This window comes from Panthera uncia, assembly GCF_023721935.1.
Source record: "Panthera uncia isolate 11264 chromosome D3 unlocalized genomic scaffold, Puncia_PCG_1.0 HiC_scaffold_8, whole genome shotgun sequence".
Lineage (NCBI taxonomy): Eukaryota > Metazoa > Chordata > Mammalia > Carnivora > Felidae > Panthera > Panthera uncia.
The window spans coordinates 61,454,703-61,480,209 of NW_026057586.1; the positions used below are offsets into that span (position 1 = coordinate 61,454,703).

General features: G+C 39.8%; 1 protein-coding gene across 4 annotated transcripts in view; it reads right to left on the reverse strand.

The window, feature by feature from the left end:
• Positions 1 to 21,616, reverse strand: part of PTPN2 (protein tyrosine phosphatase non-receptor type 2) — an 86,332-nt gene extending 64,716 nt beyond the window's left edge. For 2 of the 4 annotated variants that reach the window (XM_049620491.1, XM_049620490.1), the window contains exon 1: positions 21,390 to 21,616. In XM_049620491.1, the coding sequence (XP_049476448.1) occupies positions 21,390 to 21,458 (69 nt within the window). In that variant the 5' untranslated portion in view covers positions 21,459 to 21,616. The remainder of the gene's footprint in view (positions 1 to 21,389) is intronic. The other 2 variants (XM_049620489.1, XM_049620492.1) reach the window with 2 other exon arrangements.
• Between the last annotated feature and the right edge of the window lie 3,891 nt (positions 21,617 to 25,507).

A 25,507-nucleotide genomic window follows, 5' to 3' on the forward strand; every position in this document is an offset into this window, starting at 1 on the left:
ATTTATTCACACCTCTTATTTCCCTTACTTATCTAATTTCATTGGCTAGGACTGCCTAATCAATATCAAATAGACATACTTTTTCCCCTGATTTGTAAACAACTGCCTCTAAGGTTTAACCACTAAACATAACATTTGCTTTGGGTTTCTGATCGATATACCCTTTTCAAATTAAGATGGTTCTCTTCAACTTCTAGTCAACTAAACATTTTTTTATCATGAATGGGTGTTGAATTGTATTCAATGTGTTCCCTACATTTATGGAAGTGATCATATAGCTTTTCTCCTTTACTCTGGTAATGTGCTAAATTACAATTAACAGATTTTCACTTAGTAATATGACCTCAAGTTTCCTCTATGTCTTTTCATGGCTTGATAGCTCACTTCTCTTTAGTGCAGAATAATATTCCACTGTCTGGATGTACCATCATTATTTAATTTAAAATGTAAGCACCTATGTTTTTAAGTTAAACTGACCTCTAATTTTCTATTTGCATGTTATTTACTCAGTTTTAGTACCAAAATTACACAATCTCATATAAGAAGTTGGATAGAGGTGTGCCTGGGTGGCTCAGCTGGCTGAGCATCTGACTTCAGCTCAGGTCATGATCTTGCAGTCTGTGGGTCCAGGCCCTGCATCAGGCTCTGTGCTGACAGCTTGGAGCCTGGAGCCTGCTTAGGATTCTGTGTCTCCCTCTCTATCTACCCCTCCCCACTTGCACTCTGTCTCTCTCTAAAAAATAAACATTAAAAAAAAAAAAAAAGTTGGCTAGAAATACTACCTTTCAAAAAAAATAAAAAGAAATACTACCTTTCAGTTTCAAATACTTTTCCATGAACACATTAACAAATAATTGTAATTAGCTGAAAAGATGAAAAAGTGTCAACTATTTCCACACATTAATTATAAACATTCTTAAACATTAAGTAATAAATTTTATATGTAAAATTAAACAGTCAGGTCTCAGCTTATATTTATTTGCATAATCTGAAACACTTTATAGAGTTGAAACACTACAAAGTACAAATAATTTCATATTGCAAGTTAGTAAGATAAAAAATATTAATATGAAATAATACTAAAACATATGGTTTTGTTAATAGCTCTTCTGTATCAACTGTAGAGACACAAATTGGTGAGAATAAAAAATTCCGAAACACTATGCAGATAAGAGTGAAGAAGCATTCTCATACATGACTGACAGAACGTACACAGATACAATGTTTGAGAATGATTTAATAAGATCATAAATTTGATTCACCCTCCTTACCCTCTAGGAGGGTTTTATATCACACAGCCACACAGGTATGTGTGAAGATGTACACTCAAGGATGTGCACTGTACATAACAGTGAAAAATTAGCAAGAATGTTAAGTGTCCTTCAGGAGTGAACTGGGGAGATAAATCACAATGCACCAACGCAGCAGAATACATGGGAATCAGGAAAAAGGACACCAAGTGCTACAGTGATATGACAGGATTTCAAAGATACACTGTGTAGTGAAAGAAAGTACAAAAGAATAGGCTCTCATGGGGGGAGGCAGCACTCCACTCAAACATATATATGCCTGAGAATACACTGAATACTTCTAGAAGAAGATGAGAAATTAGTAACTTACAGGGAGGAAAAGTGAACATCTAGGGAAGGGTACAGATTTATGTAACTAAAGAGTTGTTTTAATAATGAAAGCTATCAAACAAAAATATATATCACATTCATGTTACCATCAGTGAAATTAAACATTTATTGCCACTTTTGAGTATCTCATTCAAATCTTTTTAGAAAAGGAATAAAACACATCATTGCAGCATTATTTACAATAGCCAAGATGTGGAAAGAACTTAAACGTCCATTGATAGATGAAAGGATAAAGAAGATGCGAAATATATGTAAATAAAACAATGGACTACTACTCAGCCATAAACAAGAATGAAACCTTGCCATTTGTTACAGCATAGATAGACCTTGAGGTATGCTAAATGAAATACGTCACAGGAGAAAGACAAATACTGTATGAGTCACTCACATGCAAAATCTAAAAACAAAACAAAACAAAATAAAAACCTCACAGATAGAGAGCAAACTAGAGGTTACCTATGTGGAAGGGGGTTTAAGGGTGGGTGAAATGGATGAAGGAGGCGAACTGTATGGTGATGGATGGTAACTAGTCTTGTGGTGGTAATCACTTTGTCATGTACGCAGATGTCAAACAGTAAAGTTGTACACCTGAAACTTACATAATTAAAAAAAGAAAACCCCATAAATCAGATATAGCTAAAGGCTTTACCCCTACCCTGCCCCTCTTTCTTTCCAAAGTAACCTGTCCTTTTAACTCCTTTTTATTGGGCACTTTTTGTGCCATTTGGGTTTTAAACCATATATTTATATATTCTTGAGTTCATATATTACTTTAAAATAAACTAAAATTCTAATAAATACTAGTATAATATCAGTTCTAATGCTATATAGTTTTAAAATCAGATTGAAAAGTTGTTGCAATCCACAGAATGGGAGAAAAATCATTGCAAATCATGTATCTGATAAGGGATTGCTATCCGGATTATATCAAGAACTTCTTCAATTAAGAAAAAAAATTTTTTTATTGGGCACAGAGGGTCCCTCCATTACATGAGCCCTTCTTCAATGCTTGTGTTATACATATAAACCTATTTTCCGGGGGCACCTGGGTGGCTCAGTCAGTTATGATCTTGCTCAGGTCATGATCTTTAGCTTCGTGGGCTCAAGTCCCATGTTGGGCTCTGTGATGACAGCTCAGAGCCTGGAGCCTGCTTCAGATTCTGTGTCTCGCTCTCTCTGCCCCTCCCCTACTTGCTCCCACTCGCGCTCTCTCAAAAATAAAACATTAAAAAAAATTTAAACCTATTTTCCACAATTAAGTTTATCTGTCAGTTTCTGATTCCAATTTTTAGCCTAAAGAAACACACTTATTTGTGTACACTGTGACAAATCATTACTGATGTTACAAAAAAAACAAAAAAAACAAAAAAAAAACCAACTAAATAGATGGAGCCCCAAGTATAGAGGTAGGGAAGAAATTTTAATTTACAAAACACCATAAAACAGCCAAGTTCTTGGGTTAAGAAATATATTCATAACAAATACATTCTATTTTCTCAGTTAATTAAAATAAAAAACCACATAACTCTTACAGGGTCCATTCTCTCATTTCCAATGTTATTATTTGTTCTTCTTTACCTTTCTTTAATTTCAGTGCATTTAGGAAGACTAGAACCCCTAATACTTCTTTTTTTTTCACCATGCCAGACTAGAGTCGACTCAACACAGAACCTATCCAATACTTAAAAAAGCAGCTCCAGAGGTACATACTAGTCGCCTATCCCAATACCCATTCTTTTTTACTCAAAGTTCCTAATTTTACTTTCCAACTTACAGTTAGCCCAACTAAAAACCTGTATTTCCCAGTCTCCAATACAGGTAAGAATAGTCATGCGACACAGTTCCAGCCAGAGAACAAGCAGAAATTGCTGGGCTGGGTTGCAGATAAAAAGGGCTCTGCTGACCTGTGTCCTTCTCACGTCTGCCTGCCCTGGGTACTGGTTTTGCCACTAGGGGTCAGGGGTGGAAATGGGCAGGAGATATCCTGCGCCAACAAGGTAAAAAGCACATTCTTTTTTTTTTTTTTTTTTTTCAATTCTTATAATTTTATTCTTTTAAGAGAAAAATCTTTAGCATAGTACTTGGGACTATTTATAGCACTAAATAACTGTTCAGCAGCTTAAATGCGAACACTACCTACTGCTCTGGTAGAATCCATTTTTTTTTCTTTAATACAATTTTTTAAATTTTACTTTTTTTTTTTTTAATTTACATCCAAATTAGTTAGCATATAGTACAACAATGATTTCAGGAGTAGATTCCTTAATGCCCCTTACCCATTTAGCCCATCCCCCCACCCACAACCTCTCTAGTAACCCTCTGTTCTCCATATTTAAGAGTCTCTTATGTTTTGTCCCCCTCCCTGTTTTTGTTTCCCTTCCCTTATGTTGATCTGTTCTCTGTCTTAAAGTCCTCATATGTGTGAACTCATATGATATTTGTCTTTCTCTGACCGACTTATTTCGCTTAGCATAATACCCTCCGGTTCCATCCACGCAGTTGCAAATGGCAAGATTTCATTCTTTCTGATTCTGAGTAATACTTCATTGTATATATATATCCCACATCTTCTTTATCCATTCATCCATCGATGGACATTTAGGCTCTTTCCATACTTTGGCTATTGTTGACAGTGCTACTATAAACAGGGTGCATATGTCCCTTCGAAACAGCACACCTGTATCCCTTGGATAAATACCTAGTAGTACAATTGCTGGGTCATAGGGTAGTTCTATTTTTAATCTTTTGAAGAACCTCCATAATGTTTTCCAGAGTGGCTGCACCAGTTTGCATTCCCACCAGCAGTGCAAAAGAGATCCTCTTTCTCCACATCCTTGCCAACATTTGTTGTTGCCTGAGTTGTTAATGTAAGCCATTCTGACAGGTGTAAGGTGGTGTCATTGTGGTTTTGATTTGTATTTCCCTGGTGATGAATGATGTTGAGCATTTTTTCATGTGTCGGTTGGCCATCTGGATGTCTTCTTTGGAGAAGTATCTATTCATGTCTTTTGCCCATTTCTTCACTGGATTATTTGTTTTTTGGGTGTTGAGTTTGATAAGTTCTTTACAGATTTTGGATACTAACCCTTTATCTGATATGTCATTTGCAAATATCTTCTCCCATTATGTCAGGTGCCTTTTAGTTTCGCTGACTGTTTCCTTCACTGTGCAGCTTTTCATAGTTCATTTTTGCTTTTGTTTCCCTTGCCTCCAGAGATGTGTTGAGTAAGAAGTTGCTGCAGCCGAGGTCAAAGAGGTTTTTGTCTGCTTTCTCCTCAAGGATTTTGATGGCATCCTGTCTTACGTTTAGGTCTTTCATCCATTTTGAGTTTATTTTTGTGTATGGTGTAAGAAAGTGGTCCAGGTTCATTCTTCTGCATGTCGCTGTCCAGTTTTCCGAGCACCACTTGCTTAAGTGACTGTCTTTATTCCATTGGGTATTCTTTCCTGCTTTGTCAAAGATTAGTTGGCCATACGTTTGCGGGCCCATTTCTGGGTTCTCTATTCTGTTCCATTGATCTGAGTGTCTGTTTTTGTGCCAGTACCATATTATCTTGATGATTACAGTTTTGTAATACATCTTGAAGTCCGGGATTATGATGCCTCCAGCTTTGGTTTTCTTTTTCAGGATTGCTTTGGCTATTAGGGGTCTTTTCTGGTTCCATACAAATTTCAGGATTGTTTGTTCTAGCTCTGTGAAGAATGCTGGTGTTATTTTGATAGGGATTGCACTGAATACGTAGATTGCTTCAGGTAGTATTGACATTTTACCAGTGTGTGTTCCTCCAATCCAAGAGCATGGAATACTTTTCTTTTTTGTGTGTGTGTCTTCTTCAATTTCTTTTATAAGCTTTCTATAGTTTTCAGTGTATAGATCTTCACCTCTTTGGTTAGGTTTATTCCTAGGTATTTTAAGGTTTTTGGTGCAACTGTAAAACCCAACACATTTCCTAAGTATATTCTTAAGTATTCAAAAAATTTTTGTTGCTTAATTTTAACTGATCTCAATATGACTACACTTTTTTTTTGTCCTTTAATCAATGAGGATGAATTCTATAGTGTTACTATATAGTGTTACTATAGTAACACTATATAACTATGTAACACTATATAACACTATATATAGTGTTACTAATTCTTTATATCCCCAGAATAAATTTGGGAATGGTGTTTTATACTTTATCTCTACATAATATCTGTCAATGACACATTAGTTTTAGGGCTATAATCATAGGTAAAATTGAACTATTTGGAAGGGGAGAGGAAATGCTTACTCATTCATTTCTACCTTTCCTGTGTATTCAATCTGCCCTTCTAAAGCTTTGTTTCATTTTATCATTCTTCTAGCTTGAATAAAATACTTAGCTCATTAATACTTTTTTGTTTTTCTTACTTTAAAGACTGTCCAAACTTCTAAACTTCAAATCCTCTAAGTTTAGAATAGTGTCATCTCATTATTTGCTAGAGTCTTTAATGGCAGTCTTGATTTATTCTTTCACCCAGAAACGATTAGCTGTTTTCTATGTTATGCTTCCTTATTTCCTTTTCTCCGTTTTTTTCTGTATTAATCACGTTTTCTTTGTTCCTCTTTACTTCCAGTAATTTAGAAGTAAAAGCACCATTCCTATTTTACCAGGAATTAGTCTTAAAATTTTGCAAAAGCATGTTTGGACTTATATATTTCTACTAATGTGAAAATATCTATTAATAAATCCCTACTGGTAAATACATAGTACAATTACTATAGGTTTCACTTCTCTCTTCCTACAGCTCAATCCCCCAAATCTTCTTGAAATAAGCTAGAACTTTGGATCCATATTTTTTAACATGTGCAGTTATTTTCACAAATATTTATCATTTAAGTAAGGTTTACAACTATAATTATAACTATTTAGCGTTAACTCTAGATTGTATTTGGCTTCACTGCCCAAACCTACTTTCTACACCTATTCCATTTCTCTCAGCTCTTGGGTGACATTTCTCCATTATCTTCTGGCATCCAATGTCAGAGTGCATTTGTCTGATGCAAATGTCATTGGTTCTTCTCTAAAGATTACTTGTTTTTCTACCTTGCAGGGCTTTTTCTTTATCCTGAATACTTAGAAAAGTCATCAGGATGCATGCAGAAATTCATGCAGGTTTTCCTGCTTTTTAAATATATTCCTGGTGAAGACTTTCTGGTCCCCTTTGATCTTGAAATTCAAGGCTTTCTTCAGCTCAGAGGTATTCTTCCATTATTTCTTTGGTCACTGTATCACCTCAGGGTCTTTCTTTCAGAACTGCCTATCACAAAGATTTGAGACCTTTATGTGTTTTAAATGCTTTCTCAGAATATTCAGTTTAAAAATCTTTTTCCCAAATGCAGAGATTTTTGTCAAGCTAACTTGGTATTTTGCACTATTTTGCTAGTGAGTCTTAAATTTTTTAAGTCTATTAATTTATTTTGAGAAAGAGAGCTCGTGCACATAAGCAGGGGAGGGGCAGAGAGAGAGAGAGAGAGAGAGAGAGAGAGATGGAGAGAGAATCCCAAGCAGGCTTCTCAGTGCAGAGCCTGACACAGGGCTCAGTCTCACAAACTGAGATCATGACCTCTAAGAGTCCACGAACCAGTCAGGGCCACACAGGCACCCCGTTGAGTCTCTGAGGAGCTGAATTTTTCATATGCCTAACATTTGTTCATCTTCAAAGAAAACGTAGGCATCAGCTCTTACCCAAGTTTTTGTGGATGCTTACATTGTTTACTATCAAAACCCCTCAGTTTCGGAATTGGAGGAAGGTGGTCAAAAGATACAAACTTCCAGTTAACAAGATAAATAAGTACCAGGTAGGTAATACAACATGGTAACTATTGCTAACACTGCTGTGTGATACAGAGAAATGTTGACAGTAAATCCTAAAAGTTCTCATCACAAGAAAATTTTCTCCTTCCTTTCTTTTCTTTTGATTGGATTTATACAAGAAGATGGATGTTAGTTGAACCTACTGTAATCATTTTGCAATACATGTAAATCAAACCATCATGCTGTACACCTTAAATGTATAGTGATTTCTCAATAAAAATGAAAAAAAAATCGTCTATGTCTCAAATATATGGGTAGGACCCTTCTCTCATGTCAAATAATAATGTAGATTTTTTTCTTATCACTGTATTTTGGTCATTTCAATGATAAATAAGAACAACAACAAAAAGCCTCTACTGAATGAGATTAAGAACCTGGAAAATTATGTCCACTTATCATTATCTATCCCTATTCTTACTGTCAATGTTTACTGCTATTTGTACAACTGTATCTAATGACTTTCTCTTTTTTTATAATCAAACTTGAGAATTTTCATGAGACTATCAAGGAGCCAGTCTAATAAGTACCATAAGAAAAGTATGCTCACATTTAAAATAAACAGAGGGTTGTCTGGGTGGCTCAGTCGATTAAGCATCCAACTTCGGCTCAGGTCATGATCTCCTGGTTCATGAGTTCAAGCCCCGTGTCAGATTCTGTATCTCCCTCTCTCTCTGCCCCTCCCCTGCTTGCATTCTGTCTCTCTCAAAAATAAACTAAAAAAAGAATACACAAATAAATAAAATAAACACAGAAAGCGGATTTATTTTCACCTGGGGGAGTGAAGATCACAGTGCATGAGTAAACCTGAACAATGACCAGGAGTATGCCACGTAAACAAGTAGGGAATGACATGTCTAAGTAGAAAAAACAGCTTGTGCAAAGTCACAAAGATGTGAAGGTACATAAAACATAAATGAAAGCATGAATAACTGGTATCTTACAAGAAGTATAAGCAACACAAAACCTGTGGTGCTTAAGAGAGGAAAATACAAGAAATGGGGATGAACAAGTGCAGAGAGATCAGATTATACAGGCATTTGCTCAGGCTTCATTCACCCAATACACACATATAGGAATTTCGCAAATTACAAAGATGGCAAATGGGGGGAAGAGGAAGGAGAGAGGTATAGGATACTCAACAAACAGTATCATAAAAGCAGGCAGTTATTTAGGAGGAAAAATGGTCAGAAACAAGACACGGATTCCCGCTTTTATTACTTTTTTTTTTTAATTTAATTTATTTTTCAAATATTTTATTTTTAAGTAATCTTTGACACCCAACACGGGGCTCAAACTAATAAACCCCCAGATCAAGAGTTGCATACTCTATCAACTGAGCCAGCCAGGTGCCCTCCCACCCCACACCCCCATTTTCACCACTTCTATTCAACACAGTACTGAAGTTCTAGCCAGAGCAACTGGGCAATAATAAAATAAAATAAATAGGCATCCAAATTGGAAAGAAAACTGTTAAACTATCTTTATTCACAAATGACATGATGTTTTATGTAGAAAATCCTAAAGAGCCCACACAAAAAAGCCTGTTAGAGCTAATAAACAAATTCAGCAAAGCTGCAAAACACAAAATCAACACACAAAAATCAGTTGTATTTCTATACAGTAGCAATGAATTCAAAGAGGAAATTAAGAAAATAATCCCATTTACAACAGAATCAAAATAAAATACTTAGCAATAAATGTAACCAGAAAGATGAAAGACTTGTATACTAAAAAATACAAAACACAGCTGAAATTAAAGGCAACCTAATACAAAAACATCCTATATTCATGGATTGGAAGATTTAAACACTAAGATGACAAAATGACCCAAAGTGATACACTAATTTAATGTAATCGCTATCAAAATACCAGCAACAATTTTTGCACAAATGAAAAACGTCATCCCAATATTCATATGGAATTTCACAGGACCCTGAAGAGTCGAAACAATCTTGAAAAAGAGTAACAAAGTTGGAGGACACACATTTCCCAATTACAAAACTTACTGCAAAGCTATAGTAATCAAATCAATGTGGTATAACACAAAGTCAGTCACAGAGATCAATGGAACAGGATATAGAATTCAGAAATAAACCCTAAGATCTTGATTTTCAACAAGCAGGCCAAAATCATTCAGTGTGGAAAGGAAAATCTCTCAACAAATGGTTCTGGGAAAAATGGATATCCACAAGCAAAACAATGAAACTGGACCATTACCATATGCAAAAGTTAACTAAAACAGATCAAAGACCTAATGTAAGAGCTAACTCTACAAAACTCTTAGAAGAAAACACAGGGATTGAAAATCTTCATAATCATGGATATGGTAATAGTTTCTTAAATCGTGATACCAAAAGCACACGGTGACAAAAAAATACATAGGACTTCATCAAAATTAAAGGCTTTTGAACATCAAGTAACAATATACACTTAAAAGGAAACACATATTGGGAGAAAATATTTGCATATCATATATCTGATAAGGGATTAATAACCACAATATACAAAGAACTCCTACCATTGAACAAGAGGACAAACAACATAAAAATAGGCAGACGCTTATTAGAATCGCCAAAATCTGGAACACTGACACCACCAAATGCTGACAAGGACATAAAACACAGTAACTCATTCACTGTTGGTGATAATACAAAATGATACAGCCATTTTTTTTTTTCTTCTTCCAAGATTTCATTTAAATTCAAGTTAGTTAACATATAGTGCAGTATTGGCTTCAGGGACAGAATTGATTGATACATCACTTATATATAACACCCAGTGCTCATCACAACAAGCACCCTCTTTAACACCCATCACCCATCTAGCTCATCCTTCCACCCCCATCTACCTCCCCTCCAGTGACCCTCAGTTTGTTCTCTATAGTTAAGAGTCTCTTATGATTTATTTCCCTCTGTTTTTATCTTACTTTTCCTTCCTTTCCCTTATGTTCATGTTTTGTTTCTTAAATACCACATTATGAGTGAAATCATATGGTATTTTTCTCAGACTTATTTCACTTAGCATAATACACTCTAGTTCCAACCACGTCATTACAAATGGCAAAATTTCATTCTTTTGATGGCTGAGTAATATTCCATTGTGTATGTGTGTGTGTACACACACACACACACACACACACACACACACACACACCTTCTTTATCCATTCATGAGTCAATGGACATTTGGGCTCTTTCCATAATTTGGCTATTGTTGATAGTGCTGCTATAAACACTGGGGTACATGTGCCCCTTAAAATCAGTATTTTTTTATACTTTGAATTAATACCTAGTAGTGCAATTGCTGGGCCATAGGGTAGTTCTGTTTTTAACTTTTTGAGGAACCTCCACACTGTTTTCCAGAGTGGCTACACCAGTTTGCATTCCCACCAATAGGGTACAGTCCTAAAAAAGTTTGGCTGTTTTGGCCTACAAAACTAAACAGACTCTTACCATATGATCCAGCAACTGCACTCCTTGGTATTTACCCAAAGAAGTAAAAAATTTACATATACACAAAAACCTGATGTTTATAGCAGCTTTATTCATAACTGCCAAAACTTGGAAGCAACCAAGATGCCCCTCAGCAGGTGAGGAATAAACAAACTATGGTACATCCAGACAAATGAATATTATTCAGTGTTCAAAAGAAATGAACTATCGGGGCGCCTGGGTGGCTCAACTGGTTAAGCGTCCAACTTCGGCTCAGGTCATGATCTCACAGTTTGTGAGTTCGAGCCCTGCGTCAGGCTCTGTGCTGACAGCTCAGAGCCTGGAGCCTGTTTTGGATTCTGTGTCTCCCTCTCTCTCTGTGCCTCCCCTGCTTATGCTTTCTCTCTCAAAAATAAACAAACATTTTTTAAAAATTAAAAAAAAAAAAAAAGAAATGAACTATCAAGCCATGAAGACACATAGGAACCTTAAACGCATATTACTAAGTGAAAGAAGCCAATCTGAAAAAGCTACTTACTACAGGATTCCAACCATATGACATTTTGGAAAAGGCAAAACTATGCAGACAGTAAAAGAAATCAATGTGGTTGCTGGGGTTGGGAAAGGGAGGTAGGAATGAATAGGGAGAGCACAGGCTTTTTATGTATGATGCCATAATGCTGGATTCAAATACATTTGTTTAAACCCACAGAATGTACACCATCAAAAATGAACCCCAAGGTAAACTATGGACTTTGGATGATTATGATACATCAATGTAGGCTCATCAATTATAATAAACATACCACTCTGGCGAGGGATTTTGATAAAGGGAAGGATATACATGTGTGGGGGCAGGAAGTATGTGAGACATTTCTGTATCTTCCCCTCAATTTTCCTGTGAACCTAGAACTGCTCTTAAAAAATGAAGTCTTAGGGGGAAAAAAAAGTGAAGGACTTGAATAGACATTTTTCCAAAGTTTTACAATCAGTCAATAAACACATTTAAAAGATAGTCAACATGCTTAGTCATTACGGAAATGCAATCTAAACCATTTCATACCTACTAGCATGACTATAATTTTAAAAATGGAAAATAACAAGTGTTTGTGAGGATATGAAGAAATCAGAATCCTCAAACACTGCTAGAGGGAATGTAAAATGTTGCAGCCACTAAGGAAAACAGTTCACAGTTACTCAAAAAGCTAAGCACAGAATTACCATATTATCCAGCAACTCCACTTCTAGGTCCAAATCCAAAACAATTAAAAATAAGGACTCCAATGGATATCTGCACAGCCATGTTCACAGCAGCATTATTCACAGTCAAAAGGTGGAAACACCCTAAATGTCCATTAACAGATGAATGGAGAAACAAAATGTGGTATATACATACAAAAAGATATTAGCCATAAAAAGGAATGAAGTTGGTAACAGGATACAGCATAGTTCCACCTTGACAATATTATGCTAAGTGAAATGCCAGACACAAAGGAAAAAACATTGTGTGATTTCACTTGCATGAGGTCTCTAGAATAGGCAAATTCACAGATAGAAAGTAGAGCAGAAGTTAACAGGAGGAGGGGGAAATAGGGAGTTATTGCTTAATGGGTACAGAGTTTCTATTTGGGGTGCTGAAAGGGTTTTGGAAACAGCGGTGATGGTTGCACAACAATATAAATGGAATCGATGACACTGAATTGTACACTTAAAAATGGCTAAAATGGCACATTTTATTATATATTTTCCCCCACAAAAAAAAATTTAATTGGATGGCTACCTTAGATAGACAAGGTCTTTCTAAGTCATGGCACAAAAACCTAGAAAGGCTCATAAATCTGATTTTGCAAACACGTAAGTTTTCTACATGGAAAAATACCATAAACAAAGTCAAAGGTAACTGATAGGTTGAAAAGTATTTGCAATATATGACAAAAGCTTAACTTCCTCAATGTGTAAAGATCTCCAACATATCAAAAAAAGAAAGGAAATACAAGTGGCTTAGAAAGAAAGAAAGAAAGAAAGAAAGAAAGAAAGAAAGAAAGAAAGAAAGAAAAGTGGGGCACCTGGGTGGCTCAGTCAGTTAAGCATCCAACTTCATTCAGCTCAACTCATGATCTGTCTCACAGCTTGTGAGTTCAAGCCCTGCATTGGGCCCTGTGCTGACAGCTCAGAGCCTGGAGCCTGCTTCAGATTCTGTGTCTCCTTCTCTTTCTGCCCCTCTGCTCACACTCTCTCAAAAATAAATAAACATTAAAAAAAAATTTTTAGGGACGCCTGGGTGTCTCAGTTGGTGGGTTAAGCGTCTAACTTTGGCTCAGATCATGATCTCATGGTTCATGGTTTCAAGCCCCACATTGGGTTCTGTGTTGACAGCTCAGAGCCCGGAGCCTGCTTTGTGGATTCTGTCTCCCTCTCTCTCTGCCCCTCCCCTACCTGTGCTCTGTCTCTGTCTCTCAAAAACGAATAAACATTAAAATCAAAAAATTGAAAAAGAGGCAAGCTAGAAAGGCTAGTGGACAACTGTGACTGTCTGAATTTCCACAATTGCAGACAGGCATCAGTACTACAGAACATATATCAGAGGCAAACCTAGTTATAACTTCCAGTTATCTATTCTCTATTGGGGCACCATTCCCAAGAGTGCTCTCCCTTAAAGCAGTGGTCCTTACCTATTGTCATAGAGATCCATGTGAGAATGTGACAAAAGCTATGGAATCACCTAGAAATGAAATACTCAGGTACACTCACACATACAGTTTCAGGGGACTTGGAAATCACTTTCCAGTCTAATCCATGGATCCTAGATACTGTGTTAAAGGCCTCCAATCCCCAAAATGACCCCACCTATTATAACACATTCCACTCCCTCCTTGCTATGAAAAATTTAAATGACTCCCTCTGTTCCATTAATCTCAAGTAGATCTTAAGGAGAAAGCAATGTAAGCAGTCACACTGACAAATTGGGGTAACACAGAAATGAGAATCATAAGGACAGGATTCAGGGTTGCCTGGGTGGCTCAGTCAGTTGAGCATCTGACTTCGGCTCAGGTCATGATCTCACGGTTTGTGGGTTAAAGCCCCACGTTGGTCTCTGTGCTGACAGCTCGGAGCCTGAAGCCTGCTTTGGATTCTGTGTCTCCTTCTCTCTGTGCCCTTCCCCCACTTATGCTCTGTCTCTTTCTATCAAAATAAATAAATGTAAAAAAAGAAATTTTTTTAAATAAACAAAAAAAAAAAAATAAGGACAGGATTTGGATCCCATCTGTATCACCACTGGATATGGTAACCTTACATAAATCATAACCTCATGTTGGACGGGTGTCTCCTCAGCTGTGAATGAGGGAGCTGGAATAAACCAAGGTGCTGACTTTTTTTTTTTAAGATTTTATTTTTAAGTAATCTCTACACACAATGTGGGGCTCCAACTCACAGCCCTGAGATCAAGAGTCATATGCTCCACTGACTGAGCCAGCCTAGTGCCCCAAGGTGCTGACATTTTAAAAGGAAACAGTATTATTTTGTTTAGTGACTACTGGGCATCTAACATCTCAGAACTACAGGCTAATGGTGGGGAAACAAAAACAAAGCATTCCTTAAGGAGCTAACAGACAATTCTAAAACGATGTGATTTATACTCCAATAAAAGAACATAGAGGGTTCAGGAATCAGAGAAGGAACATATAGCTTTGCCTAAAGAGACCACAGTCTAGGGGCGCCTGGGTGGCGCAGTCGGTTAAGCGTCCGACTTCAGCCAGGTCACGATCTCGCGGTCCGTGAGTTCGAGCCCCGCGTCAGGCTCTGGGCTGATGGCTCGGAGCCTGGAGCCTGTTTCCGATTCTGTGTCTCCCTCTCTCTCTGCCCCTCCCCCATTCATGCTCTGTCTCTCTCTGTCCCCCAAAAAAAAAAAAATAAATTAAAAAAAAAACTTTGAAAAAAAAAAAAAAGAGACCACAGTCTAGTCTTAAAGAGGTTTCCTAGATAGATAAGGTAGGCACAGAACATATCCAACATGTGCAGACTCCAAGGTGTGAGAAAACAGGCTATTTTCAAGGAAATTCAAGGAATCTGATACAGCAAGAGCACATGCAACGATGTGAAACCCCAAACCCTAAGATTAAACAACTGCAGGGCAATGTGTAGTACACAATGCAAAGGAAAGTGTTTTAGAGTAAGCAGGCTTTGTTTTTTACCCTATGACTACCTACTATAAATACTAGAAGACTTCCCTTGATACCTTACTTCCAAAACGTAGTTGACGCCCAAGTAGTAAAAAACTGCTCTTGGGGCGCCTGGGTGGTTCAGTAGACTGAGCATTAGGCTCAGGTCATGGGGTTTGAGCTCCGCATAGAGCTAGCCGCTGTCAGCGCAGAGCCTGCTTTGGATCTTCTGTTGACCCTCTCTCCGCCCCTTCCCCACTTGCTAGCGTGCACGCTCTCTCTCTCTCTCTCAAACAATAAATACATTAAAAACAAAAACAAAAAAAACCCCACAACCTGCTCTTACTGACAATATTTGAACTACAAATTTCTTTTTTTTAATGTTTATTTATTAGGGCAGGGGTGGGGGTGGGGAGAGAGTGTATGTGCACACACGCAAGCAGGGAAGAGGCAGAAAGAGGGAGACAGAGGATCCAAAGCAGGTTGTGCGCTAAACAGCTGAAAGCCAGATGCAGGCCTCGAACTCACCAACCGTTGAGATCATGACCTGAACTGAAGTTGGACGCTTAACTGAGCCACCCAGGCATCCTGAACTACAAATTCCTAATAAAGAAAAATGACCAGTTAAGAGTTCCATGGTTCCTAAAACTCTGATTAGTCAACCAAATTCTTTCTGAGCTACCATTTACTAGAAACATTATTCCATGGCTTACATTTTTTGTTTTTTTGCTATTTCCCTACAGTTGTACTCCCTTCCCTGAAAGCTCACAAAACTCCATTCTTTCTCTGCCCCTCTCATGCCCCAGCCTGATTCAGACAGCAATCAGCAGTGACTAAAAGCAAAAAAGCAATCATGAACATTTCTCAAAAAGCGAGAGTTAACCTCAGACTACATTAATGTCATTAGTTTGTCAGTCAGACCAAATTAGATTTTTCTAGCAATCTCACTACTGCTAGTTGTGCCCTTTCAAGGCCAGTTCTTCAACCTGTGTGCTCTTACTCCCATCAGCACCTGCTTTCCAAGGTTTCTGGCTCCAACAGTAATTCCTTCTATTTTTCAACCTCCAACCTCTCTCTTTAGGCTTATCCTTCCCCCCACCCCAACATGTAAACATATCAAGTCACCCTTCTCTGGTAAGAAGTCATTATTCAACAATATTTACCATGTACCTACTAGGTGCCTGATGCTGTGCAAGGCACTGGCACTGCCTGCATGAAGCTCTGATGAGGTAGTGAAAAAGATAAATTCATAGTCTGTTTGGCTCTGACACAAAATCTCCTATTATCAAAAGCTGTGTTATAAAACCAACTTTTCAAACTGGGTGAAAAAAAGTAAGGGGCTGAAGAGTTTCAGACTCAAATAATAAATTCACTGTTCCTGCAAGACTTTCAAGAAGGTGTAAAGTAAAAATTCTCATACCACTAAGCAAGTCCAATTTCTAGTTACATCTACTTTTTGCTCAAGAGCAAAGCTTTTCTTGGGGCACCTGCATGGCTCGGTTGGTTAAGCAGCTGACTTGATCTCGGCTCAGTTCATGATCTTGCAGTTCATGAGTTCAAGCTCCACACCAGGCTCTGTGCTGATGGTGCAGAGCCTGCTTGGGATTCTTTCTCTCCTTCTCTCTGTCTCTCCCCTGCTTATGCTCTCCATCTCTCTCAAAACAAATAAACATTTAAAAAGTCAAAAACAAACAAACAAAAAAAAAACAGCAAAGCTTTTCTTTTCCTAATCCAGTTAGCACTGCCAAAACAAAAAACAAAAAACACCACACACACAAAAACAACAAAAAACCTAACACAAATATCACCCAGTCTTGTGATAATCAAAGCAGAGAGCCCACTTAAACACTTTTCCCTACTCAAGTTAACAGTGGTTTGCTTAATGCAAATCTGTGTGCCCTAAATAATCTGCTGCTGCATTGCATCCAACACATTGCTATGAAAGGGGAAGTCATGTGATGCTATGGAGTATGTAACAGGGGATTATATCCTGCATGGGAGGGTCAGGAAGGCACCCCCTAAGGAAGTGAGACTTCAGGGATGAGTAGGAGGCAGTTAAGCAAAAGTGCGGGGGAAAAAGGGGAGAAGTTGTGCTAAGGCAAAGACAGCTACAATTATGAAGGCCCTCAGGGGAGAATGGTCATGCACTTTTCAAGGAACAGAACCCAGGGGAAAAGAGGGAAGAGAGTCATATGGGCAGGCAGGCCACGTGGTCTTGCAAGCCACAGAAGGATCTGAATTTTACATTATGAGCAATGGGAAACCACTGAAGGTTTTCAGTAGAGAAGGGACATAAATGTGCTTCATTTTAGCTACCTTCCCCACTCCATTGGTCAAGCTGAGCTTATTTAAAAAAACAGTCTAGGGGCGCCTGGGTGGCTCAGTTGGTTAAGCGGCCGACTTCGGCTCAGGTCATGATCTCGCGGTCCGTGAGTTTGAGCCCCGCGTCGGGCTCTGTGCTGACAGCTCAGAGCCTGGAGCCTGTTTCAGATTCTGTCTCCCTCTCTCTGACCCTCCCCCGTTCATGCTTTGTTTCTCTCTGTCTCAAAAATAAATAAACATAAAAAAAATTTTTTTTTTAAATAATAAAAAAAAGATTAAAAAACAGTCTACACTTGCTTGGTTGTACTTCCCACCTTCTCTTCTCAATGCTCAGCATCTGACTTCTGTACTCCACTGAAATTGCTCTCTTTAAAGGTATCTGTTGGGGCTCCTGGGTGGCTCAGTCAGTTAAGCGTCCCACTTTGGCTCAGGTCATGATCTCACGGTTCATGGATTCAAGCCTCGAGCCGGGCTCTGTGCTGACAGCTCAGAGACTGGAGCCTGCTTCAGATTCTGTGTCTTCCTCTCTCTCTGTCCATCCCCTGCTCACACTCTGTCTCTCTCTAAAATATGAATAAACATTAAAAAAAAACATTTTTAATTAAAAAAGAAAAGGTATCTATTGATCATCCAGTCCTTAAGTCAAAAGGCCCTTTCAGTTTTGACTTTGTGCCATCTGCTGCATGTGGCCCTCCTGACCATCAACTTCCTTCACACCCACCATTGGTTGTCTCCCAACTTCCATGGCCATTCCTCTCCACTCTTTTTAGCAAGCTCCTCTTTCTTTACCTATGCCGTTAATTGTTGTTGGTGGTCAAGATTTCTGTCGTTGGCCTTCAGCATTTCCAAACTCTCCCTATTTTCCCTGGAGGATCTCATCCACATCTAGGACCTCAAAGACCACCTATGTGCTCATGATTTCCAAAATGCTATTTACAGCTCAGGCCTCTCCTGAACTCCAAATTGATATATTAAACTATTTCCTTCCATTTTGATGTCTCACAGGTATCTCAAACTGAATTGAACAATTTCAAGACCAAATACATCTATCCCCTTCCCACTTCAAATGTGTATCCCCCCTTCCTTCATTCCTCCTGCCACTGCCTTAGTTCAGGAGGTCAACATTTCTCTTCAGGTTTATTTCAAGAGACTAACTCTCTGTGCTACTTGCCTACAGTTAGCCCCATCCATCACACTAGTAGAATGATCTTACTAATTTGTTGGTAGTCCTCATGGGATTTTATGATCTGTGCCTTTGTACACATTCCTTCCTTCTCTGGAGCACTAATTCTTTTCCCCTCCTTTATTCTCTACACCTGGCCAACTTGTCCTTCAAGACTTTGGTAAGGTCATCCCTTCTCCAGGAAGCATCACCAGAATTCCCAGGTGCACCCCTCTGGGTGACTAGGCAGCAGCCTGTGCTTAACACTAGCTTTTGCATTTCTTACTTTTTTATGTTTTCATCTTCTTACCTATTTACTACTCTATGGCAGGGTGGATCCTTGAGGCTGGGACTCAGTCTAATGCTGACACATAATAGATGTGTTATGAGTAAATGAGTGAAAATGGGGAATTGCAATGAGGCCCTCAAAAGAACAAGTCCTAGAATGTGAGCTCCTCAAGAGAAGGAACTCTGCTGCATTCTCTGTTGAATCTCCAAGGCCCAAAGCTAGGGACTGGCACACAACTGATGCTCAATACATTTGTAGTGTGGCTGAATGGATATTCTAGAGTCAAAGGAAAATCTCTTCCTATACTTGCTTTCCATTCTTTCCATTACTAACTTTCTTGGTTCGTGACCTATGTTTACTGTAATAGCATGTATATTGCATGATTTCTTTTTTTTTTAATTTTTTAAAATGTTTATTTATTTTTGAGACAGAGACAGACAGAGCATGAACAGGGGGAGGGTCAGAGAGAGAGGGAGACACAGAATCCGAAGCAGGCTCCAGGCTCCGAGCTGTCAGCCCAGGAGCCCGACGCGGGGCTCGAACCCACCGACTACGAGATCACAACCTGAGTCAGAGTCAGACGCTTAACCGACTGAGCCACCCAGGCGCCCCCCCCTTTTTTTTTTTTTAACTTTTTTAATGTTTATTTATTTCTGAGACACAGACAGACAGAGCATGAACAGGGGGAGGGTCAGAGAGAGAGGGTATATTGCATGATTTCTACTGACCAAACGAGTGCTCTTCTTCTTCCATTAGGAAAAAATAATAAAAGCAATGAACAACCCACTAAAGGATTCTTTGGCATGAGTCCATGGAAGGGTTTCCTGAACTCCTTGAAACTAAATGTGAAATTTTCAGTGGATGTAAGAAAGTACATTTTTCTGGTGAGAGGGATTACAGTTTTCATTAAATTTTCAAAGATATTAACGATACCCCCCCATTCCCCCCCAAATCAAACTGTCTAACCAAAATGTTAAGCTGAATTAAGCTGCAGCATTCACCTTTCTCTTCTCAAAGCTGAATTCTGATATACTGCTAGCAACTTGGAAACAGGAGCTTCTATTTAAACAAATGTAACTGGAGAAGAGACAGCTGGCAGGCTCTCACATAAAGATTCCTACTAGAATTTGCATTTAAAATGTTCTATAAATGGTAAAGCCCTTACCAACATTCTTAAAAGTTAGTACTCTATTCTAACATACTCTATACTCCTGTGAATCAGGGTATTTATTACACATCCTGATAGTGTGTTCAAGAAGAAAATGTTACATTCTAATCATAATGACCAAGGAAACACTTTTTACTGTCATTTAACTAAATGAAATGGGGAAAAACCCAGGATCATCCAAACTTAACAGGAAAACTTTTTTTTTTTTTTTTTTAATGTAAAAAGAGTGAACCGAGCAGCAGGAGCAGCAGCATTTAACTCACCAACCACTCAATTCAATCTTGGGAATAATATGCTAATAATTAAACAGTACAGAACAAGCATCCTATTTGAATTAAAGGGTTCTCTAGTTGATCTAGCTAGTCACAAAAGAATTCAACTACATGATTCCATTCAGATGAGTTTAACAACAAGCAAGATTACTGTATGGTGGTAAGAAATCAGAACAGTAGTCTTTGGGATGGAAGAAGGGCATGACAGCACCTTCGAGGTAATGGAAAAGCTCTTTATTTTGACTTGGGGCTTGCACAGGTATATACATTTAGAAAACTCGCTTAATTCCATGTATAAAATCTGTGTATTTTACTGTACGTTAACTATTCCTCAGTAAAGAAAATTTAAAAGAGAACATCCTTATTCTTTCTTTTAACTAACACAACCAAACCCTATTCTCGTGTCTGGAAGCTGTTTGTGGAGGAAGACCCACGCGCTGAAGACACTGCGCTCTCTGAAAACACGATGACTGCTGATTCGCCGGGAGCTTCCGCCACCACTACGGTTAGGCACTGCCATTTCGAGAGGCCCCGGAGTCACCCACAATAACGGGGGCAAGAGCCGGCCGCGCCTTTGGAAATGGGTGCCGCGGCCCGCCTCCGCCCGCGCGGCCACAGAACACCTGGCCAGCGAAAAAGGTGTCCATGGGCAGAGCCTGGCACCGGAGCGTGCGAGCGACCGCGAGGCTGCAGCCGGCTCCCCGCCGCCCGCCCGCGCCCCCAGCCCAAGCCTCGCCAGGCTCCTCACGGCCCCCAGCAGCTTCTCGGATCGCCCACGGGTCTCACCGGTACTCCCCAGCCTCCCGGGGTCCCCCCTCCCCCGGCCGCGGAGCCCGTCCTAGCCCGCCACCAGGTGCCGCTGTGGAGCCGCCTTCGAGAACCGACTTTGCGCTTGCGCTCACGAAGAACCCCCCCCCCCCCCCCATCTAAAGTCATTTTTTGCCAAAGGGATCAGAGACTCAGTCAGCGCACGCGCGCCCCTGACGCGGCCCGCGCTCCGCCACTTCCGCCCGGAGCAGAAGGCGGGGGAGGCGGGAGGGAACCGGCGGGCGCGAGCCTGGGTCCTCGGCGGAGGACTGCGGCTGCTGCGCGAGCCCGTGACTCACCAAGTACAGCTGCTGCCAGCGATTCTCAGCATCCAACTCCTCAAACTCCCGCTCGACGGTGGCAGACATGGCGGCGGGAGCAAGCTGGTGCGAGCGGAGCCTGCTCCGGCGGAGAGGCTCAGGCCCCGCACGATCCGGGGAGAACGCTGGCGCTGCGGCGCATGCGCGCTCGGCACCCCGCCCCGCCCCCACGCCGGGCCCGGCCGGCCGCGGGGAAAGTACCTGGAGCGTCGGACGTCAGCGCGCCGACTCGCGCCTCCCGGAATCGGACGGCGGCGGGGCGGGGCGCCCTGGGGAGGCGTGGCCCATAGGGCGCCCAGGTGGAGGGGGCGGGGCCAAGGGGACCACCCTGAGGCTGTTGTCGGGAAGTTGGGCGGAAGGTGACCCGCTCTCAGGACTTGTGCTCAGCGGCCCAGGGGAGGAGAAGCAGTACCGCGAATTTCCCAGGAATGGAGCGGGCCAACAAAATCCCTTGGGAAGAACTCCTTACTTATTGCTGTCCCATTTCTCTTTTTCTCTTTCTCCTAATTTTGTTTTTAATGCGATATTGTCATTTTATTTTAAACGTCATCTAGGTCAGTTTAGCAGCCTGTGTCCAATTTTGAAACAAATTTCTCAGCTCTCACAGTATAAACCAGCCCTGATGCCAGCTCTTGTATACCTGAGGGGTTTGTGCCAAATAAGCCACTATAGCAAAAGGAGAGGCAGCCTCTCCCGGGGTTAGGAAGAATACAGGTGGTTAAGTAAACGTGACACGATTAAAAATTAATGTTACCTATAAAAAGGACAAGTCCTCTATTACAGCCCAAACATGCTGGTTATGGAAATCATCTCTTTTCAGGTTAAGGTAATTCATTGTTGGTAAATTCTAAATGCTTATAGTATCTTGTTATATCATCATAAAAAATGTGAAGGGTTAGAAAAATTTTAGCTATGCTGTCTAATATTGAAGTTTAAATTTTAATTAAAATTAAATGAAATGACAAAGACTCACACCTTGACCAAATTCTATACAGGTTCCTCTGAGTACTTTTTCAACTAGGCCTTGGCTTTTGGACTTTGTGTTTCTCTGCATTGTCTAATTTTAGCAAGAATCTTACTAAGCCGATTTATCCAGAATCCCCCATTCTGAATATCTGTTCACCCTGGACATTTAATCAGGTTCCTCATCTTCCACTATCCCCCAGGTGATGTCTGATCACCCTGGCCTGCCTTCAGCAAGAATCCTATTAAGTTAGTCAGAATGTAGATTGTTTTCTGTGTTAAAAACAAGACAACAGTCCTAAAATGGAGTTGCTTCTTAAGCCCCCTGTCACCAAACCTACCCTTAATTACTGTTTTAGCTCTCTCACAAATGGGATCTTAAATGAGTCAATTAGGAGTCACCTGATCAGCACTAGTTAGGTAATCTGCCTAATAGACCGCTGCCATCCTCTGAAGGAAAGTAACTTTGCAGTAAGCAATCTCCTTTTCTGCTTAGTAATTTGTTCCTGCCCCCTCTGCCTCTAAAAGTTTTTCGATTTGTACAGCTCCTCAGTTTATCTACTGGATTGGATGCTGTCCCATTCAAAGTTGATTTCAATCTCTCCACCACTGCATAACCCATTGCAGTAGTCCCTATACCTATTGCAATAGTCCCCCTCACTTTGAATAACGTCTTCCTACCTCACCATTTTCAACAAATCTCATGAATATTTTTTTTTCTTTCACAGAAGTTAAGAATTCAGTTCCTCAGTTGCACTAGCCACATTTCAAATGCTCAATAGCCATAGGTACCTAGTAGCTAATGTATCACAGAGCACGAATATCATCAAAGTTCTATGAGACAGAGCTGCCTGAAAGGATTAAAATACATGGGGCAAAAAAAAAAAAAAAGAGTCCTTATATACATTGTGAAAATTTTTATCAGTAAAGACTACGCTGTGGGAAGTAGAAGAAATCATAGTAACAGAAAATTAAGCAGACAGCCAGCCTTTCTCCTTACATAGTGTAATTTACAAATAAATACATGAAACCTCCCTCCAGAAATATCCCACAATCTAATGGTCCTGGTTTCTAAGGTTCTGTCACTGAAACCGATTATTTATGTTAAAGACATGGTATCTCCCAAGATTGTTGAGAGGGAAAAAGTTTTCCTTCTACCCTTCCAGTTTCTTTGGCTGGTTCTAATAATCAATATAAAACAGATTAACAAGAGAATAACAAGTTGGTTACCTGCATATGGGAGCCCCATAAGGCCATGAAACTCAAAGACAAACCTGGCAATTGAGGCTTATATGCCATCTTAAGCTAAGGAATGGGATAGAGGTCAAGGGCTTCAGAGAGGAGAAGGGTGATTCACAGAACAATTAGAAAAGCAGAGAAGATATTTGGTAATTAGATGTTTATCCTGCCGTATGGGAAAAAAGTTATCGCTTGGTAAACTTCTCTTTCTGAGCCAAGCCCCCTATCTAAATTCTTTTAGGTAGTTTAAGGAGAGGTAAAAATTTTTCTTGAGTCTGCTGGGTTTTAAGTGCCTTCAGCCGAAAACAGTCCATGTGCCAAAGTGGCACATTTTGGGGAAACTTGTCCTTTTTTGTTTTTAAGTTTATTTATTTATTTTGAGAGAGAAAGCACAAGCAGGGGAGGGGCAGAGAGAGAAAATCCTAAGCAGGCTCTGTACTGTCAGCACAGAGCCTGACTCAGGGCTTGAATTCATGAGCCATGAGATCATGACCTAAGCCAAAATCAAGAGTTGGACACGTAACTGACTGAGCCACCCAGGTGCCCTTGGGGAGACTTGTTCTGAACCCCTTCACTCGTACCTTTGAAACTTCCCCAAGAAGTTTCACAGTCCAGAAGTTAAGCTGGTTGATTACTCCAGCTCAGTGAACCAGGCTCTTAGTCTTGAGAATAGGCCAGTTCAGTTAAACAGTTGTGTCTCATTTCAGGGGTGCCTGGGTGGCTTAGTCAGTTAAGCCTCAACTTCGCCTCAGGTTATGATCTCACAGTTCATGAGTTCAAGCCTTGTATCGGGCTCTGTGCTCACAGCTCAGAGCCTGGAGTCTGCTTTGGATTCTGTGTCTCTGTCTCTCTCTGCCCCTCCCCTGCTCATGCTCGCTCTCTCTCTCTCTCTCTCTCAAAAAAATAAATAAATAAACAGCAACAACAACAACAAAACCCCAGTTGGGTATCATTTCAAAAAACAGTGATTGAGGTGGGCTCCAAATATTAGGTCTATGGTACAAGCAATCACGTATTTAATAAGAGCCATTTGGGGGGGGGACAAAGGTTCATAATTGGAGCAGATTATAATCCCAGTTTCTGAATTCTGAAGGCAGCCAGACAAGACTTCTCGATGTCCAGCTTGAAGCATCTTTGGATGGAGTGAGGGCAGGCAGTAACAATCTGATAGATTTTTCTGATTTGCAGTTTGAATGTCTCTGGTGGTCTTTCTGAATGGCGTGCACAGCGGTGGGCATGAAGATTATCTGTACATTACTGGCTGTGGTGATTTATCTGAAGTTTATATCAAGTTGTCTAGCTTTGGCTTGCATGGGTTCAGGAATAGGACAGTTTTAATTCTCAATGATTCCAAGTCAGAAGAGTGAGAGAAAATTGGAAATGTCAGTTTGAAGAGTTCTAGGTGAATTTTGGAGTAAATTAGAAGAATTCAGTCTAGTCCAGTTTATAGGTAGAAAACAAAATCTCGAAGACAATTAACAGCACTAGAATTTATATCCACAAAAGTATATTACTGAAACATAGTTTTTCCCTGTACAATTGCTCTCATTTTGATTAAAGATAATCACAGCAAGACTAATTCATCTGCAAACCAAATCTAGTTTCAATAAAGTTGGCCTGATTATTTACATAAGTGCGTCAAGGATAGTAATTGACCACTAGGCTCTTTTAAATCTACTTGGCTGGACCTTTTCATAAAGAATCTACGATTGAATTTTTAAAAGCCTCTTGAGGCTAAGAAGCCGCACCAAGGACTTGCCATAAGACTTTGCCTGCAATACTTAGAGATTTAGATAAATTCTCCTCTTGTCAAGGTCCCCAAAATATCCTGAAGTTCCTGTGCTTGCCCTGAAGCGACTTTTCTTACCTAGTAAGGCTTCTGGGAACCCTGTAAG